The sequence below is a fragment of the Tetrao urogallus genome, assembly GCF_951394365.1.
Source record: "Tetrao urogallus genome assembly, chromosome: 2".
Classification (NCBI taxonomy): Eukaryota; Metazoa; Chordata; class Aves; order Galliformes; family Phasianidae; genus Tetrao; species Tetrao urogallus.
Window position 1 is genome coordinate 85,644,540 of NC_136814.1, and position 19,077 is coordinate 85,663,616.

At 41.5% G+C, this 19,077-nt stretch overlaps 2 protein-coding genes across 2 annotated transcripts in view; both read right to left on the reverse strand.

Annotated features, from left to right (window-relative positions):
- ZNF451 (zinc finger protein 451) overlaps positions 1-3,941 on the reverse strand; it is a gene marked incomplete at both ends in the record, with an annotated part of 37,274 nt that extends 33,333 nt beyond the window's left edge. Inside the window, 2 exons of the mRNA XM_079532819.1 lie at positions 3,227-3,310; positions 3,831-3,941. Of these exons, the coding sequence (XP_079388945.1) occupies positions 3,227-3,310; positions 3,831-3,941 (195 nt within the window). The remainder of the gene's footprint in view (positions 1-3,226; positions 3,311-3,830) is intronic.
- Positions 3,942-9,997: 6,056 nt separating this feature from the next.
- Positions 9,998-19,077, reverse strand: BEND6 (BEN domain containing 6; the record flags this gene model as incomplete). The annotated part of the gene is made up of 6 exons (XM_079550372.1): positions 9,998-10,262; positions 12,613-12,751; positions 14,431-14,623; positions 15,850-16,067; positions 17,496-17,673; positions 18,958-19,077. The coding sequence occupies 6 exons, from the start codon at positions 19,075-19,077 to the stop codon at positions 9,998-10,000; spliced, it is 1,113 nt and encodes a 370-aa protein (XP_079406498.1).

The following is a 19,077-nucleotide window of genomic DNA, read 5'->3' on the forward strand; positions in this document are numbered from 1 at the left end:
ATATGGCAAATTATTAACATGACTTCTCAAAGATATACATCCTCATTTTCCAACAGAGGGGAAAACCACCTGCCCATATGCACGCTCGAATAACAATGAAAGTGTCAAATGCAGCAATTAGGCTCATTTGTGTTTTATTGGTTGGTCGCTTACCTTTTGTATTAAGATGGAAAACAAACACTTAAGGGCAAAAGAAGCTACAATCTTGGGTCAGATCAACAACTCATCTGGGCCACAGCATATATTTTGAGAAACAATCACGGAAAACAGCAACAATTGTATCCCAAGTCCGGCTGGCAACTGCTGAAGTCAACACACCAGAACCCTCGACAAAATGCCATTGCTACAAGTCACAGCACTTGGTAGATCCATCCTAGTTGAGCGCCACGATGCAGAAGAACTCTGTTCCTCTAGAGAGCCACTGACTTCAGCATAAGCTGATCCCTACGGCTGCCAAGAAGCTGTCAATACCAGAATGAAAACCAGAGGTCAAAACCTCTCACTTCAGTGGCCCAGAACTGAAACTATTTTCAAGGAGGGAAATCAAGTCTATCAACTCTTCTTCCCTCAAATGTTCAGACCTCCTGAGAACTTTATGCAAGCAATAGCTTCAGGTGGAGTTTGTACATTTTTTAGCTTGTTTGGGGAATAGCGCCAGGTGAAGTAATTTTTTTTACAGACACAGAGCATTTACCACTAGAAAACATTCCCAATTTAAACTCTGGTATCATGTGAAGGGAAAGGTCTGAACTGCAGGAATTTCGCTCTTGCTCTGTTGGCTCACCCCAGCAAATGGCAATCTCCAAACAGAAAGTTAAGAGAATTACTTCATATTTTTTCCAACTGCTTTAAGCAGTAAGGCAGTGCAAAGACAGTGCCAACCTGAGGACTCCAAAGGAGAGTTAAAGAGCTGAGATTCAGTTAAATCCATCCAATTCCTTTTTTACCTTCCCATGAGATTTTCTGGCAAGCAAGAGCCTGAGATTATAGTAGAAAAAAATGTGGACAAGCACTCAAGAGCTAGAAATTGCAGCACCTCTAGCTGACCATACTGGCTATTTCTAGCTATTTGTCACCAAGACAGCCATCCATGCTTGGCACCCAGTCTTCATATCTTAAAAAACAGGTCTTTCACAATCTGTATTTATCAGTGACAACAGCAGCCCACTTGTCCCAAGATACCAGCCCTGTACAAATAAAGCTAAGCAGTCTTCTTGCCATAAGGTCAGCCTCTCTCGAATAAGTCAGCACAAAGGGTACAAGCTATCCACATGCAAACACAAGAGAAAACAACAACAAAAACTGTCGATTTTTGTTAGTCTTTCAGTTGGTGCTCTTGGTTCTCCACCAGCCCTCCCACACACCCATCCATACTTGACTGGTTATAAAAAGGACTTTCAGCTCACTGATCAATTTTCATCCAAAAAAGACAAGAGATACAGATGACTCAAAGAGAATCACAATCACTTCAAGTTTCAGGAAAAATACACGTGTCCTTCATGCTTGAGCACCTTAAAACCCATGCAGAAAGGAAGTCTGTACACTGAATTTAGACTTTATCTAACACCATGTAACACAAGTAAAAAATCTATTGCCAGTTCTTTGAATTATTAAGGCCAAACCCACAGGAAGACAATCCCACAGGATTATCCATCTTGGCAGCAATTAACAATTGCTTTTCTATTGGCATGACTACCATTCTGGGGAAACCAATATTCTGTTCTTCCATATATGCCTGTCAGCCAGCACCATCTCACTGACAGTGGATGGAGGCCAGAACACTGGCAGCATGAAAAATATATATTTTTCCTTGGATACTTAATAGCTGCAAGTATCTTAAGGTTATACTGATGCAAACCAGGCGCTGTACTGTAGCTACACTGTACTTTCAAATTTGAGAAGACTGCTAAGGCCTCTAACCCATTACTTTCTAACTCTCCCTGCAGTTCTGCTTTTGTAAAACCCCACATGAAGTACTGCATCCCCAACACAAGAAGGACATGGAGTTGTTGGAGCAGGTCCAGAGGAAGGCCACAAAGATGACCAGAGGCTGGAGCACCCCTCCTACAAGGAAAGGCTGAGGGAGCTGGTACTCTTCAACCCGGGGAAGTCTCCAAGGAGACCTTATAGCAGCCTTCCAGTAACGGAAAGGGGCCTACAGGAAAGCTGGGGAGGGGCTTTTTATAAGGGCAGGTAGCGACAGGACAAGAGGAAATGATTTTAAACTAGGTAGATTACAACTAGATATTAGGAAGAAATTCTTTACTGTTAGGGTGGTGAGACACAAGAGGCTGCCCAAAGAGGTTGTGGATGCCCCCTCCCCGGAAGCATTTAAGGCTGGGCTGGACGGGACTGCAAGCAACCTGGTCTAGAGGGAAAGAGGGAAGTGTGACTGCCTACAGCAAGGGGTTGGAACTAGGTGATCTTAAAGGTCCCTTCCAACCCAAACTGCTCCACTATTGTATGTCTCTAAACAAAGTGATTTGGATCTCATTTTGCAGAGTTTGCAGCAGCTTCATTTTATTAACTTCAGTGAGACTACTCATTCAGCAAATCATTGTGTGATTGCTGAAAAAGTCATCTATGATGATGACAAATGGATGACCTCATACATCCCATTGACTACTCTGCATCTCCACTCGCTGCTTCATGGAACCAAGTGACATCACCTGTTGTTTTTACAATGCAATGGCCAAAAGCCCCTTTAAAATAAACGTGGGTAGTGACAGGACAAGGGGGAATGGCCTGAAATTGAGATAGGGGAGGTTTAGGTTAGATATTAAGAGGAAGTTTTTCACGCAGAGGGTGATGATGCACTGAAACAGGTTGCCCAAAGAGGCTGTTTGCCCCATCCCTAGCAGTATTTAAGGCCAGGCTGCATGTAGCTCTGGGCAGTCTGGTCTGGTGGTTAGCACCCCTGCACATAGCAGAGAGGTTGAAACTAGATGATCATTGTGGTCCTTTTCAACCCAGACCATTCTATGACTCCATGATAAATTTGTTACCTGCCACAAACATTTCCAAACAAAACCATCTTTAAAGCCAACACCAAAGCCCCAAGGATTTCCAAATGAAATAATCTTTAAATCTGAAAACTGAAGTGTTCTTTTGAGATAAAATCAAGGCCACGAACATGGTATTCAGAGACCTGCTCCCATTTGGTCATACTGCTGAGAACAAACTTACTACAGCAGGCAGCACATTTCCACGTTCCAGATGTACTTACTCCAACAAACTCTATCTCATCTTCACTTTCAGAAGTTGTCGATTTGCTCTCGGAAATGCTGGTAGAGCTGCAAGACTCCATTACCTACAGAGAAACAAACCAAAACGCGCCTCATCATTTTATGAAGTTTGCTTTAATTTCACTTTTTCAGCTCCGTGTCTACTTCGGGCTCGCAGCCCGCTTCCACCCGACAGGCCTCTCCGTACCACTCAGCGTCCATCTCCAGCATTACCAGCACAAGATCTCAATTCTGACCCGCACCACCTCCCCCGGCCCCCAGAGCAGCACGCAAATCGCGGCCTAACCCAGCAGGCCGCACCGCCCGCCTTCCCGCCGCAGCCACGCTCTCCCCCCCCCGCCCAGCGGCACTGCGCGCTGCCCCGCGGCCACCCACCGCCCCTTCCCGCCGCTTCCTCTTCCCCTCGGGGAGGCTGCGACGGGAGCGGTGGGGCGGGAGCGCGGCGCGGCTTGCCGGGACTTGTAGTTGCCGCCCGCTTCGCCCCGCTCCCCCTCCCCACGGCAGGTGCTACCGCCACGGCTCCTCCCTTCCCGGCGCCCTTTCCTGCACAAGCTCCATATCCCGTGCGCTCCTCCCTCAGCTCGCCTGAGCGCAGTTCCTGTGCGGAGCGGCGAAACGCGCACGACGCTTCCGGAGGGGGCCGAGCACGACGAAGGGCCGCTCGGGCGGGCGGGGGCGGCGGCGCGGCGGGGCCATGAGCGCCGCGTTGTGGTGGCTGCGAGGCCGCTGCCGGCCCGGGTGAGGCGGCTCGGCCTGCCGTTGGGCCGGCTTGGCTGTTCCTATCGGCCCACGCTCCGCCGGGAGGCTCGCGGCGCGTCGTTGTGCTGGCAGGCACCGCCGCTGCCCCTGTTAGGAACGGTTCTCTGCAGCTCGGAAAGCAAATGGTATCTGGGCTCCATCAGAAGGATGGCCAGCAGGGACAGGGAGGTGATTATCCCCCTCTTCTCTGCTCTTGTGAGGCCCCATCTGGAGTACTGTGTCCAGGTCTGGAGCCCCCAGTACAAGAGAGACAGGGAGCTGTTGGAGAGGGTCCAGAGGAGAGCCACGAAGATGATCAGGGGACTGGAGCACCTCCCCTATGAAGACAGGCTGAGGGAGCTGAGCTTGTTCAGCATGGAGAAAAGAAGGCTATGGAGTGACCTCATTGCAGCCTTTCAGTACCTAAAGGGAGCCTACAGACAGGAGGGGAATCAACTCTTTGAAAGGGTAGATAACAACAGGACAAGGGGAAATGGTTTGAAGTTGAGGGAGGGAAGATTTAGGTTGGATGTCAGGGAGGAGATCTTTACAGAGAGAGTGGTTAGGTGCTGGAACAGGCTGCCCAGAGAGGTTGTGGATGCCCCGTCCCTGGAGGTGTTCAAGGCCAGATTGGATGGGGCCCTGGGCAGCCTGGTCTAGTATTAAATGGGGAGGTTGGTGGCCCTGCATGTGGCAGCGGGGTTGGAGCTTCATGATCCTTGAGGTCCCTTCCAACTCTGTCCATTCTGTGATTCTGTGATTTTGTGATTCTGAGAGGATGAAGCGCTGGCATGGCGGGGCTCTGGGGCTCCCTCCTCCAGTCCTGGAGATGCCGTATGTCAGTCCAGTCATGGTAAGTGGTGGAAGCAGTGTTAATCTGCACACCGTACCTCTGGGAGCTTCCTGAAGTGCTGGTGTGCTTGGAGCTCTGTGCACTTGTACAGAAGGCATACCTGGTGAAAGCCTAAAAACTAGACCTTCTGGGGCATGCAGAAAGGCTCACAAATGAAGTATGTCGCTCTGGTGCTCTGTAACCTTTCCTTTAAAATCTGAGTGCCTTGGCTGGGTTTGTCAGGATGCGCTGCAGCAGCTGGGGTGGGAGCAGCCTGTAGGCTTTTGGGATGTCTGTGGTAGGCTCTGCTGCTGAAAAATGACCAGAAATGCCCTTGTGAGCGTTAATGAATTAAATGCTGGTTTTTGAACACCTGTAATTTGACAATGATATCCCCAAATAAATGCAGCTAAAACTCGTTTGTGTTCTTTTCAACTTGCTTTCTGCCTTTTAGGTGTGCAACTGTATCTGCTCTTCCTTTCCTCCTTCACTCTATGGTTACTTTGAGCTACCCAGAGTAAAAATTGGTATGAATCACGTTTGTTCAATGCACTGCCTTGGAGTAAACTGACGTGAGCAATATCACCTTGTGTGTCTACAGAACTCGCTGCACACAGAAACTCTTCCAGTACTTGTTAAATTCTGTATACAGAGGAGGGAACGAATTCAGGGTAGTATATTAATTCTTGGTGTTCTGGGAGCTTTGTGAAGAAATAATACATCACATGGTACTTAATGTCAGCATTAATGTAGTGCACTTTTAAAAAGTTACTACAACGTTGAAGCTTCATTTTATGTATCATTGGAAGCACAGCTTTATGACAGGAGATGGACACAATGAAAAGAGAAGTCTGTGAGGGCATACTCTCCCTAGTGAGTAACACAGACTAGAAATAACAAAGAGAAGGCTGAGGTTTTCATCACCTTTTTTTTGCTTCAATTTTCAGTAGCATCTGCTCTATGCACAAGCAACTGCTTTACCCTTGAATAAGTGGTTCAGAAGGTAGGAACTGGGGGAGCAGTGTCCTGCTGTAAGTGAATATCGGGTTCACAACTGCCTGAGGAACCTGAACATCCATAAGTCTATGGGTCCCAATGAGATGTATCCCAAAGACCCGAGGGAATTGGCTGATGTTGTTGCCAAGCCACTCTCGATGATATTTGAAAAGTCATGGTGGTCAGGTGAAGTCATGAGGACTGGAAGAAAGGCAAAATCTCACCCATTTTTAAGAAGGATAGAAAGGATGACTCAGGGAACTACCGATCTAGTATCCTCACTTTGGTGCTGGGGAAGATCATGGAGCAGATCCTCCTGGAAGCTATGCTAATGAACATGGACGAAAGTGAGGTGATATGGGGTAACCAGCATGGCTTCACCAACAGCAGGTCCTATCTGACCAAACTTGTTGCTTTTTATGATGGTGTGACTCTGCCAGTGGACAAGGGAAGAGATGCTGATGTAATCTATCCGAACCTCACTGGGTTCAGTGACTTATTATGGCCTTTGAACTCAAGTGGCCTTGGGTTCAGTAACTCATAATATCCTTCTCTTCAAGTTGGAAAGATATGGATTTGATGGGTGGACTGCATAATGGATGAGGAACTGGTTGTAAGAACATACCCAGAGAGTGGTGGTCAGTGGCTCAATGTCTCGATGGACACTGGTGACGAGTGGTGTCCTTCAGGGGTCAGTACTGGGACCAGTGCTCTTTCATGTCTTCACAAATGACAACAGTGGGACTGATTGCACCCTCAGCAAGTTTGCAGATGACATCAGCGTGTGTGGTGTGGTTGACACATCCGAGGGATGGGATGCCACTCATAGAGACCTAGACAGGCTCAAAGCAGTGAGCCCAGGAGAGCCTCATGAGGTTCAATAAATCTAAGCGCGGGATCCTGCAACTGGGTTGTAGCAACCCTTGCTATCAGTACAAGCTGGGGGATGTAAGGATGGTGCACAGCTCTGCTGAAAAGGACCTGGGGATACTGGTGGATGTGAAGCTGGAAATGAGCCAGCAATGTGCTCTTGCAGCCCAGAAAGCCAATTGTATATGCTCATGTGAATGAAGTGTACTTGCTTTTGCAGACCCATCCAAACATCCTCTAGGTATGCAAAGAACTAAGGAAAAAAGGAATAATATGAGAACTGATACATGCAATAATGTCAGCTTTTACAGTATGCCAACAAAACTTTGATTCAAAACCTTCAGAATTTGAGATAATTATTGGGAAAGCACAGGCTTCCTGGTTCAGGTGAGCTTTTGACAATTCTTATGCAGACTTTTTTCATGCAGAAGAGGAAGGATGTAGGCAGGCTGCTGAAGCTCTTGGCTGCTAGGCCATCTTTAATGCAGGTTCACTGTCTCACTTGCATGAGTACCCAGTTTTTTTAGCAGATTACCCAAGGTGGCATGAGACAAACCTAGGAAAGTGCAGCTACTCCTTGTCTGCTGCTGCTGAGGTAAAATCCCCACATCCAAACCTCCAAACAGAGTTGGGATTACAGAGGATGTGGAAGCTGTTCCTGAGCAGACTTTCTCAGAGATTCAGTAATATTCTCTGGCAACCACATACTTATTATATGCTTTGAAAATCATCGCTTTCTTTCATAGCATTTAAACATTTGAATTTCTATGTTTCTTTCCTTGGTCCTTAAAATGGAACATTGTCTTTTTAACCACTGATTTCCCTCCAGCATTAACACTGCATAGTGCCATTTACTCTTCATCTGTAAAATATTGACGTATTTTTTCTGAATCCTACCTATATACCGTAATAGGAGAGGATATGACATGTATGAAAACCACTGAAAACACTGCTTATTCTCTACTGTATTTTTACAGTAAGGTTTTTACTCCATTCTTTGCATATTGTAGCATCTTCCCTCTTTAGAGAAGAGGTAGGTGCTCTTAATAAGCAATTTATAACCTACAGTGGTCCACTTTTCTATTGTAATCTTCAAATTCAATCTCAAATGCAGTAATAAAAGCAAATAGTTCAAGTGACTGTTTTTAGCACTGTTTATTTTCAGTACCGAATCTCCAGTCGTCTCTCTAAATGCTATGCAGTTGTATTGCTTTATGCTTTCCTGCAGTGGCTGTCAGCCTTCTCTGGTGCTGAGTAGTGAAGATAATGTGTCCTCTATCTGCATATCAGAATTTTACACTATGTGACATGACACATTTACACATTGCCAATCAGTTTTGATTTTGCTGCAAAATTTGGGAGCAGTATTCAACTGTTCTGCTTTCTCCTCTCCTGTTACTTCTATAGTTTCTAAGCTGTAATTATTTAGTCTTCAATTTTGTGTCCTCTGAGTTTGTCCATGCTATTTTGGAAGACCAGTCATACTTTCTTCCTTTGCAGTCATCTTGTACCAAGTGCAGCTTTTCTGTTACTTGGGTAGAAGCTGTTTATCTTGCTTTATGCCATAGGATAACATCAGTCATATACTTCAGGGAAGAGAGAGGAAGGGACTCTTCACATCATCCTCCCTGTTTACCTTTGGTTTTAAAAAAAGAACTAAGACGTAGTAATGTTTCATTTTATTTGATAGAAATCTGCTTCAAAATATGATTAATTATATACATTCTTGTATGCTGTATATACAGATAGATATACAAAATATATATAATAGCAAACATCCTCCAGTTACATTTGATGCATGGCAGTGAGGTGGAATTTACGTCACATTGTCCTATTTGCTTTCATCTTAATCCCATTTACAAGGAATTGATAGACATGAGAGCTGAATGAGGCTAGTAGATCACTTTAGTTATCCCCCATCCCATCCAGAAGTCTTCTCTACAGTGTATTTTATTAGTGCATTGTTCTGATAAAGGAAGGTTTGCGGCACTTCTCTTCAGAGGTATTCAGTTGCTAACCTTACCTTCTGATTTTTTTCCTCGCATTCACCCTTCTACTGTTTCTAGTTCTAGAAGTCCTCAGATGAAGTTAGTCATGTTATTTTTGTTTTGTTTTTGTTTTTTTCCATCTTGATTCATTAATTGCATGTTTGCCAAGTATGAAATAGATTTAACTGTTAGTACTCTCTGTTCTGGAAGAAATACCCTCAAGTGTGAAAGTTATAATCCAAGTGTTCTCTCTTTCCCACGCTACAGAACTGGAATCAGTCCACAGAGGAAAAAAAAAATGTACCATTCCTCATCCTTCTCAGTTCTCCCAGGCAATTACAGGGTGCATGACTGCTAGTTTTGCTCCTGGGACAATGATGTCAGAGCTCAAGAGGAACTACCCAGCTCATGGAGGACTTCTGGTGCCAACCCCATGAGGAACAAGCTCTACCTCTCCACCTACTCTTTAATCGAACAGCAGTGTACCAAAAATCTAGACATACAGAGAAAGAGCTGGCAGCTCTGTCCTTTACTAGCTGCTTTCCAGAGATTATCTTTGATTTTCTGGCTGGGAAACTTCCATTTTCTGGGGGAACTGTTACCTTTATCTTCTGGACCCAGAGGTCAGGGAAGAGAGAATGAGAGCTGCCAAACCAAAGCATCAGCATCAAAAAGCCTATGAGGGAAGCCATGGCCTCCACAACCCAGCAAGCTATCCTAGGGCATTCTTTCCTGAGCTAAGAAAGAATGAGGTTTCTTTCACTGCCTTTCCAACTTCTGGAGGTTAAAAATAAGCTGTTTCTTTCTTGCAGACATCTCAGGAAGTATAGTTTCACTGCCCTGAGATTTTTTGTTCCTTCTAAGTTAACAGCATCCTCAAATATAAATTTCCTTTCATACTTCTGTATCTCTTTTGTATCAACATGTAATAGCTTTTTCTGGTCAGTAAAGCAGTTTTCCATCAGCTGTTAAGGTGAAAGCAAGAGCATTAAGGATCCTCTTACAAATTCTGTTGGTGTTGCTTTAAATAACGTGGTGTTTTTCTAACTAACGGGAGCAGTTCCCGTATTCTTTGGATCAAGTTTATATATCTTTGAATTACAGTATAACATGCATTTATTTAATAATATCTTAAAGCCAAATATATTAATATGCCTTCATTTTTCCTAAGCTGAGGGATTTTCACTTGAGGAATTGCTCCCAAGCTTCTACTCTGCTTGCAGTATCTCTGTCCAATGGTGCTAGGCCCAATAAATATTATTTCATTTTAATTTTATATTATTCCTTCATCTCCAACGGGAACTTGAGTTGGCATGAAGTACATTCTGTTATTCCTTGTCTGAATTCCTGAGATCCTGTCCACAACCCTGGTTGGCAGAGGGCGCTTGTGAGCTTCTGGAGAGATGAGTCTCCACCTCAGAAGTAGGTTTGAAACGCTCCTGCTCACCTTGGGTGCTGAAAGGTGGAGGAGTCAGATGGCTGTGGCTCTGCTGAATTTGTGCATTAGCAGCTGTTGTATCATCATCCTGCTGGTCTTGCGTGCTGGGAGGAACAGCCAAAGGGATGATGCCCTGAGGAGCAGCTGCTGAACCACTGTCAAGACAGTTTATAACTGAGTGTGCAACGTTAACATTAAATGTGCAATTACTACTGTTCTTAGTTTCCAAGCAGCAGAGTTTATTAGCTAGTTAACTAGTTTTCTGCACTCACACATTCCCTTTCTCACTATTTCACCTCAGCCTAATGGATCTGAGACTACAGTAGCCTGTCTCAGACCTTAATCCAAATTCATAACTGTATGCTGGAGAAAGGTGAACAGGGAATGAAGAGATTATAACTGCAGTATCACCAGTTTGATAGTTTATAACCAATTTGTTATTAACTTATAAGCTGTGACTAAGGCCCTGCACAGTAGGATTTTTTTCTTGAAGTGAATCAAAGCGGAACTTTGAGACTGTGAGCACTTAAATTTTCATGATTTTCCTACAGAAAAAATGTGTGCTGCCTGAGTTAAATGAAACACCACCATTACCCTGGAGATGATCGGTTACACAGTATTTAAATGCCTTTAGAGTGAAGAAATTCTGAACAGGTGTAAAATTAAACCATTACAAACGAATTCTAAAATGCATCCATTCAAGAGAGACTACGCAGACAGTATTTGCCTTGATGTCAGTGGATACTGGCATGAACAAACAATAGACAAACACATTTTTATTTCAAGATATCAAGTTTAAGTTGGAAGGTCTTCAGGCAGCATTAAAAAGCAAGTCAGAACTGTATCTGTGCTAGCTCAAGACCCTCCTGCCAGGACTCCAGGAATACTGGGCCTGTACAGCATGGGAAGACATGAGAACTCACAACGTACAAATACAAATGTAACGTATTTAGCATTTAATTTTTTCAGATTAGACTAAACCTGTCCTTCTATACAGTTATTTTTATCTTCTGGGTCAAGGAGAAGGAAGAGTAGTACAGTGAATCAAGGCACTCTATATGTTACAAATACAGAGGACCTTTGTTTTATGAGGGGTAGGAGAAAAACATTAACACTGTAAACTGTATTCTAGGTAGGCTGATACATTTGTTTACTGTTTCCAGATGAGGAAACGTGTGTGCGTGCATTCTTTCAATATATATTATCTGAGTATTTCTCAAATAGTAATTCATAGACATCTGGTGGTCCACGAAGAAGGGGGTTTAGAGAGGAATTTTAATAGTAAAGCACTGCTGTTTTTCAAACAATGGCGTTTGTATCATAGTCAAATATCTTCAGTTCTGTTTTATAGTTAATTATAGTTGTAAATATGTATTTGAAACATGCATACTATAACTAAATCATAAAGAAACAATATTTTACATGGAAAGTCTAAGAACAAATCTGTTCTCCCTGTCTGACTGATTCTAATCTCTTATACTGTTCCTCCCATCATTCCCAGAAGAGCTATCTATACTCTTCTGGAGGGGGGGAGGAGAGGGGGATGGTGTATGCATAGTATATGTATACATACAATCTAATACATATGGGATATTTTTCTCTACAGGGGCTTCAGATGTGTCTGCACACTCTCACCAAATAAGGTTTATGTTACAAAGGCTAATAGACAACTTGAACTTACGAACATTTTTCCACTGTGAGGGGTAACTGACACTGGCACAGGTTGCCTGGAGAGATGGGGAGCACTGTCCTTGGGTATATTCAAAGCCCAGCTGAAGACAGCTCTGAGAAATGTGGTCTAGGTAATCCTGCTTTGAACAGCAGGGGTTTGAACAGACAAACTCCAGATGTCCTTCTCAACCCCAACTGTTGTGATATATGTTTCATATATATGGAAACTGTACTTTACAAATAGCTGATTGACAATAGGGATGAATTCAGCAATTTTCAATTAGTCTTGTTCACAGGGTTAAATATGCCTATAGTAAGAAAGATGTTAATTAATAATTTCTTACCTTGATAATTTAAACTTTTCTGTTGGTAAAAGAATGTTAGTTCAGCTCTCCTACAGTAATTTTATCAGCAGGTGCTAAACAGGTAACTATTTTCTCTATCTTTACTTGTAGGTTAACTAAGGCACAACAGTTGTCATGAAAATGGCATTGCCTGGTCTATGAAGAGTCCACAGAAAATGAACAGAAAGGCAGATAATGGTAAATCTGAAACAAACATTGATCAAGGTAACGCCATGCATTTACTTCTGTCTTCTCCTGTAGACAGAATGCTGTATGTAGAATGAACAACCTTTCTGTGCTGTAATGCCAAGCTGCACTGTTTTAGAATTATGTACTCTTTGATCAAGGTTATAAAAATATTAACCTATTTGGCAATGCATATGTGAACATGTATCTTCATGACAAATTTAAGATTGCTTTTAGTTTTTGTTATTACAGGGCAGTACATGGAATTCCACGTTGCAGGCTACAGTACATATAAAAGACTTACCAAAAACCATGCTTCTGAAAAGCACCTGAGTTAAGATCTTTGCTTAAAATTGGCTTCTTGGTGCAATTGTTCAGTTTTTGTCCCATCATCCGCCTAATTAAAGCATCATCTGTGTTTGGAAACAACTGTTTTGTAATTCCTGCAAAATAAGTAAAGAGATGGCATATATGAGTCCACCAAAACAGGGAAGCCACAGATCCGTGATCTAAAATGCACTTATTGCATCTTTGAAATTTCTCGGTACTTCAGCTTCAGCTCCAGTTACTTTTCTGTCTTTATTCACTACTTCATCTACTTTGCTTTTCTGTCTGCCTTGCATAATTCTGTGCTTGTTCTTGGCTTGGAACAAGAGCTTCCAGCATAAGTGTGCTCATTCTCTCTCCTTTGCTTTGTTTTCATCAGAGACCTATTCCTATCCATGCAAGTTCTCACTCCTTTGAATCTTACAGGTTTTGTTCATTAATTTTGCATTTGCAGATAATGCCTCCTTCCCGCAATTTTCCCTTCTATTTTTCATCTAACTTTTTTGAGTGCAGCACTAACAGGACTTAACATCAGCAATTCATGAAGTTCCTTCATCATCCTCACTTCCCTTGATTTTTTTTTCCTCCTCTTTCCTTTCCTAGAATTCCCAGAAATACTTTTTTTTCTTCTCCTCCTCCTAATGTTGACACTTTTCTTTTGAAAATTTTGAATTCAGGAACGTTCTCATTTCTCTTAACAAACTTTTGACTTCTCAGTTAGGCCCCCCTCATCACTGAATTCTGTACAGGATGCAGTATTCAGTGTTCTGATTGTCTTCCCTGCTTCCTTGTTCAGTTTTGCCCAGCTCTCTCCCTTCAGAAAAGTTACTAGTAGATCTTCCCAGTAAATCTTACTCATTTTTCTTATGCTGCATTCTGAAATTGTCTCATCTTACCACCTCTAAATTTTCACTATTTTATACGCTCCTTACTTCCCTGTTCTACTTTTAGGCCTCTTTTTCTGGGTATATTTTCAAGGAAAAGTGGCTTACACAACTGTATCATCAGTATCCTATTAGTAACTTTTGAAACTGCCAGCCAACTTCAACAAAACTGGACAAAGGTACAGGAAATGAAGACAAACTGGGAAGGGAACTGAGTGAACTGGCATAGTCTGAGGGAATTACCATGGGGGAGGGATTCTGGTACAGGAGTTTGGGCTATGTTGTTAAAGTATTAAGCTACAGGTGTGTATCCAGTAAAAATCAAATTTCGTGTGCTCCCCAAACACTGTTTTCTTTAAATCAGCTACCTGCATCTGAACTGGTTGTCTATCCTATTCACCAAACATTTTCTGCCTTAAACCACAGCATAAAACTAACTTTGCTTGCCCCTGTTCCTGTCTCCCATACTTAGTATCTCATTTTGCCTCAAGCAGTATTTAAAATGTCAAAATGTTTAATGTTCACTAACTTCAGAAGAGAGCAGACATTGTTTTAAATTTGATCCGAGTGCGTCTTCTGTTTGCCTTCCATTTTCTTTACCTGTTATTGCCACAGTCCAAGTTCAACCACTGCACGTTAGCCATTTAAAATCTAAAAAGTGATAATATCACTGTTCCTGAATAGTCACTTACAACACAAAATCCACACAACAGAAGTACAACTACTTAGCATTTCACTGACAGAGTTCCTAACAGATGGACTAAAAAAAACCCAAAAACATGGAGACAGAGAAGGAAATGTAAAACAACACATAACCTGAGTAGAACAGCTGTTTAGTATTAGTGCCCCTCCGTCAGAGACAGCCCTCTGTCAAATCAGTGCCATATTGAGTAACGTTAACAAGTTATCACCTATGATTTCCTGAACTTCATTCTGATTCATAGCTGGTTTCGCTGCTTTATCCTTTGAAGAGGATGACTTTGCACCTGTCAGGCTGTGTGTAGCCATGTATTCATGCGTATAAAGTGCTTGCATCAAGTCGTTTATAAACTTTTGAGGTTTGCTCTTGTTACAAAGTGCAATCTGCCACTTCTCAATCTTGAACTGGAAAACAAAATTGGTCATTGACATAACCGTTGCAGTTCACTACAAATTATATACAGCATTGTCTTTTTTATTTTTTGAAAGTGTACTTTCTTTCTTTTACCACGGTTTCAAAAGTAATTCCTCCACAAACTGCAATTGAGGTTGATTTTTAAACTTGCACACCATTCAGTGTCTGGAGCTGTACACAAGTATAGATGCCTTTTTCAGAAGCAAGCATGTACCAGACCAAAGATCCCTATACATAATAGCAAGCAGTTCATCAAGCAGCCCTTATTACTCACTAGTGGAGACAGGACATTTTCAGACATATCTAAATCCTTCTGTTTGCACTCCATGCAGGCTGGATGTGATCCAGTTCTGGCATGCAATCTGTACAGCTTTGGGAGCATGGCACTATGCCCAACTAATATTTCTGCCTCTGAGTAGACATGCCCTAAGAACTGTGACATCTGGTCCCAGGCTTTGCGAGTCATTTCTGCACACCACAGATGTACAGAAAATATTTGAAATCTCTAATGTGCAATTTTGAATCACTTCTATCAAGGCAAGTCTAGGTTGCTTAGAAAATTTACATCTTTTCAGAGATCAGATTTTGTATCTTGCAATATATAACTGAAGCATGATACCTTGATAATTCTTAACAGATTTCACTGTTTTTTGGTACCCCACTAACTATTCTTTCTTGAGTCTTTATTCTTTACAGCCTCTGTGGCTCAGAGGTCTCAGCTATGATTTATTACAATCATGGAGAACTGATGAACAGCTTTATCCAGTAACTATATATATATATATATATATATATATATATCTGTATTTCTACTTAACAGTCTGGAACGAAAGTAGTAACATAAAAGTCTCTATTTACTTACTAACAGTTTTGACAAATTGCTGGCACTGTTCTTAAGACTATCTCTGAAACACTTCTGTTCCCCTTTGGAATCCGAAACATTAGGCAGGAAGTTATCTCTGGATCTCAGTATTTAATTCATGCATCAACATTCTGCCCTTAGTTACAGACACAGAAAGCCTCTGACATCATTTTGAGAGTGTACCAGCATGCTGAACTAAGCCCAGTGTTTCTCATGGAAAGAGCCAGCAGTACAAAAGGAACATGATATGATAAAATGACATTTACCGACGCTTAATTTCATTATACTGCAACAATAAAGTTTGTAGGATATTGAGATTCGTTTTTTTATGCTTGAAATTGCCTTCTAACTGACCTGTTTTTCAGTTGGTTGCTCCTCATCTTCCACATTCAAAGATATTGGTGAGCTGGAGTTACTATGCATAGCTGCATACACATCTGCTAAAGAGTTGTTAGATGCTTTCCAAACAGCATGGGAATGAAGACTGGATGTAGACGTTGTCACTCCCCCTTTGAGCAGTGCTTCAGCCATCCCTACCAGTTCCTCAAAATGAGTGACTGCCTGGGGCAACACTGAAATAAAATCAAAAGTGATGGATAAAATGATAATTAAAGCTTTCAGACTCATTACATAAGCATATGTATTTTTGTGGTTAGATTCCTGTCATACTGCAAAAAGAGGCCAAGTGGTCAGCAATGATGCTTTAGCACTGTTTCTATTCTCTCAAACACTTTCATTTGTTCTGCTGTCCCCATCCAGGAAGATCTGGCCTCTGCTTTTGGAACATGTAGACCAGCTCTCTGCACCTCTGAGAAGAATCATTAGTTCATGCCCATTGGGGCACTAAGCTTGCTATTTCTTTTCTGGTTTTTTTTTTTTTGGTTTTTTTTTTTTTTTTTTTTTTTTGTCTTGTTTCAAAGCAGTTACACAACTCCATAGTCTTTTTTCTTGTTTCTTTTCTTTTTTTTTTTTTTAGTTTATAGAAGATACATTTTGCATGTTCTTTCTCTGAACAATATTTACTTTCACATACAAAGTTTTATTTAGTCATCAATAATCAGTTCAGCAGAATAAAAAGGATGCAAGGGGTAAAAAAATCACTAAATTATTAGAAAACAGCGTAAAAGACTGATAGAATTGCACAGGATGCAAGAGAAACGAGCCTAAATGTGTAAGGAAAGTTGTCAGACTAACGAAAAGTTTAAAAATAACATTGAGAAAGGTGGAGATGAATGATTCGTGTCAAGGTGAATAACATGCAATAGAGTTAGATGGTCAAAGAAACTGGTAAGCGCTTGCAAAATTGTATGACAAAGAAACATTAGGCAGTCTAAGGATGCTGTAAGGAAGCTGGCAAGGGGAGCAGCAAGTCTTTCAACCTTATTCCTCCACTAATGTATTGAAATTTCAGATCCTGTTTCGGCTGCTCCAGAGTAGGGGACAAGAAGAAGTAAGAGGGACTTCAGAAATGACCATGATTAAGGGTTCATTTAAAAAAAAAAAAAAAAAAGATGTAAAAATATTTTGGAAAAGGACTAAAATTTTGTACCAAAATGAGTTCAGATTCTCAGTAACGAGGAATTTCTAAAATAATTAGAAATTAAATCATTCCAGAACAAAGAAAATCTCAGTTGATCAAAAAAAACTCAAAAAGCTTAAAAATCAGTGTATGTTGGATTGGTAGTGGAGTATTTAAGCTAAGCTGATGGTTATATATGGCATACAGACAGATTTCTTCAAAACAACCAACAGGAGTTACATTTTTCCATTTCTAATTATGATCTCATGGCCTCCACAGAAGACAGGCTTTTTTTGTTTTTCAAATCCAGTGCTGCTGGAATTAAATGTTCCTATGTATTAAAGGCTTTGGTGCTGACAGTAGACCTTGATCACATCAAGCGCTTGAGCATCCACAATTTCCCTTCAGACAGTCTCCTATAAATCAAGCTTTTCATGACCTCCAGGTTTCCCTTTTCATCACAAAGTTCCCCTGATTGTACCTTGAAGCATCACCAGGGACTGCCTCAGGCGGCAGTTTTCTCTCATGGTGTCTGTCAGCTTCCTCTTGAGACTTTTTATTTTGGCACACAGTTCCACCTTGGATAATTGAAATAAAGGCTCTTCATCATCACTGCTGCTTTCACTGCATAGAAAGTTGCTTCCTGAATATGGTTCTCTCTGAAAAAAAACAAACAAACAAACACAAAACAATAAATAAATTTTAAAAAACCCAAAAACTTAGTGCTATCTACATACATAAAACAACATAATAGCAACAACATAAAACATTAAACCTAATTTCAAATATAAATTAAAATATTCTCTTCATACACAGAATGTATAAGCAGTCTTGGTGCATTATAATAATACTTCTCACAGAACATAAATATTACCATTGCTATTAAAATGCAAAATGAAATGTTAAAATAAAACAAAACTGCTAGGTATTATTCTCTGTTCCCCATTCACCAATTTTCTGTGGCGGTATCTTTCAGAACTGTTATCTTTACTAAAACATCTCAGTTTGCTTTTGCTTACTAGGTTAAAATTGCTGAAAATGAGATGTTTACCTGTTTGTTAATTAAAGACGTTTCAAGTTGACTCAGGATGCTGGCAGAAGCTGATGCCTGAAATGCTTTTTTTCTTTTTATATGCTTCACCATCTTCTGCTATGAACAAGAGCATAATAGCATCTTTGCAGTCGTACAGAGACTTTCACAGTAATTTCATGGCATATCTTGAACTTTTATTCACTCTGCACATAACATTAGCAGTATTTATGAAAAATGAATCTTAATAAAAAGTCAGTAATATATATCTTTCCCCACATTACATCACTGCACATTTCAGCACAAGCAAAGCTCAGCAAACCCAGTCTCTACTTCTGCTGTAGTCAGACCTCTGTCCTATTGGAGTAAACAGAATCACAAAATCACAGAAGGCTTTTGGTTGGAAGAAAACTTACAGATCACTTACAGATTACAGGAGTTCCAACTCCTTACCTGGGCAGATACAGGTTCCACTAGACCAGGTTATCCATACCCCATCCAACCCAGCCTTGAACACCTCCAGGGGTGGGACATCCACAGCTTCTCTGGGCAGCCTGTGCCAGTGCCTCACTGCTCTCTGATAAACAATGTCTTCCATAGATGTAGCTAAATCTTCCCTCTTTCAATCTAAAGCCATTAGCTCTTGTCATATCATTACCTGCCCTTGTAAAAAGTCCCTCTCCTGCTTTCCTGTAGGCCCTGAAGTCTTGAATAATACTTCCCTCTCTTAACAGTAGAAGAGAAAAATCTTTGGGCCTAACTGCTCCAGCAGCTTATTTTGCTGGGATATCACATGAAGATTGCCTTTACTATCCATATTCATTGTATTATGCTGTGAAGAATCAGTATTTTTGGTCTGTTTCATTACATTATGAGCATACCAATTTCCAGCACACAAAAGGCAGAAACTCACCTGTTCTTTACCCAGATCACTGTCTTCGCTTTCTGAGAATATCATTTCTATCCTCTTCCTCTTGCCTTTTCCAAGGACTTGTATTTTCGTAATTTCATCTTCCTGTAGTATCTTTTGCAT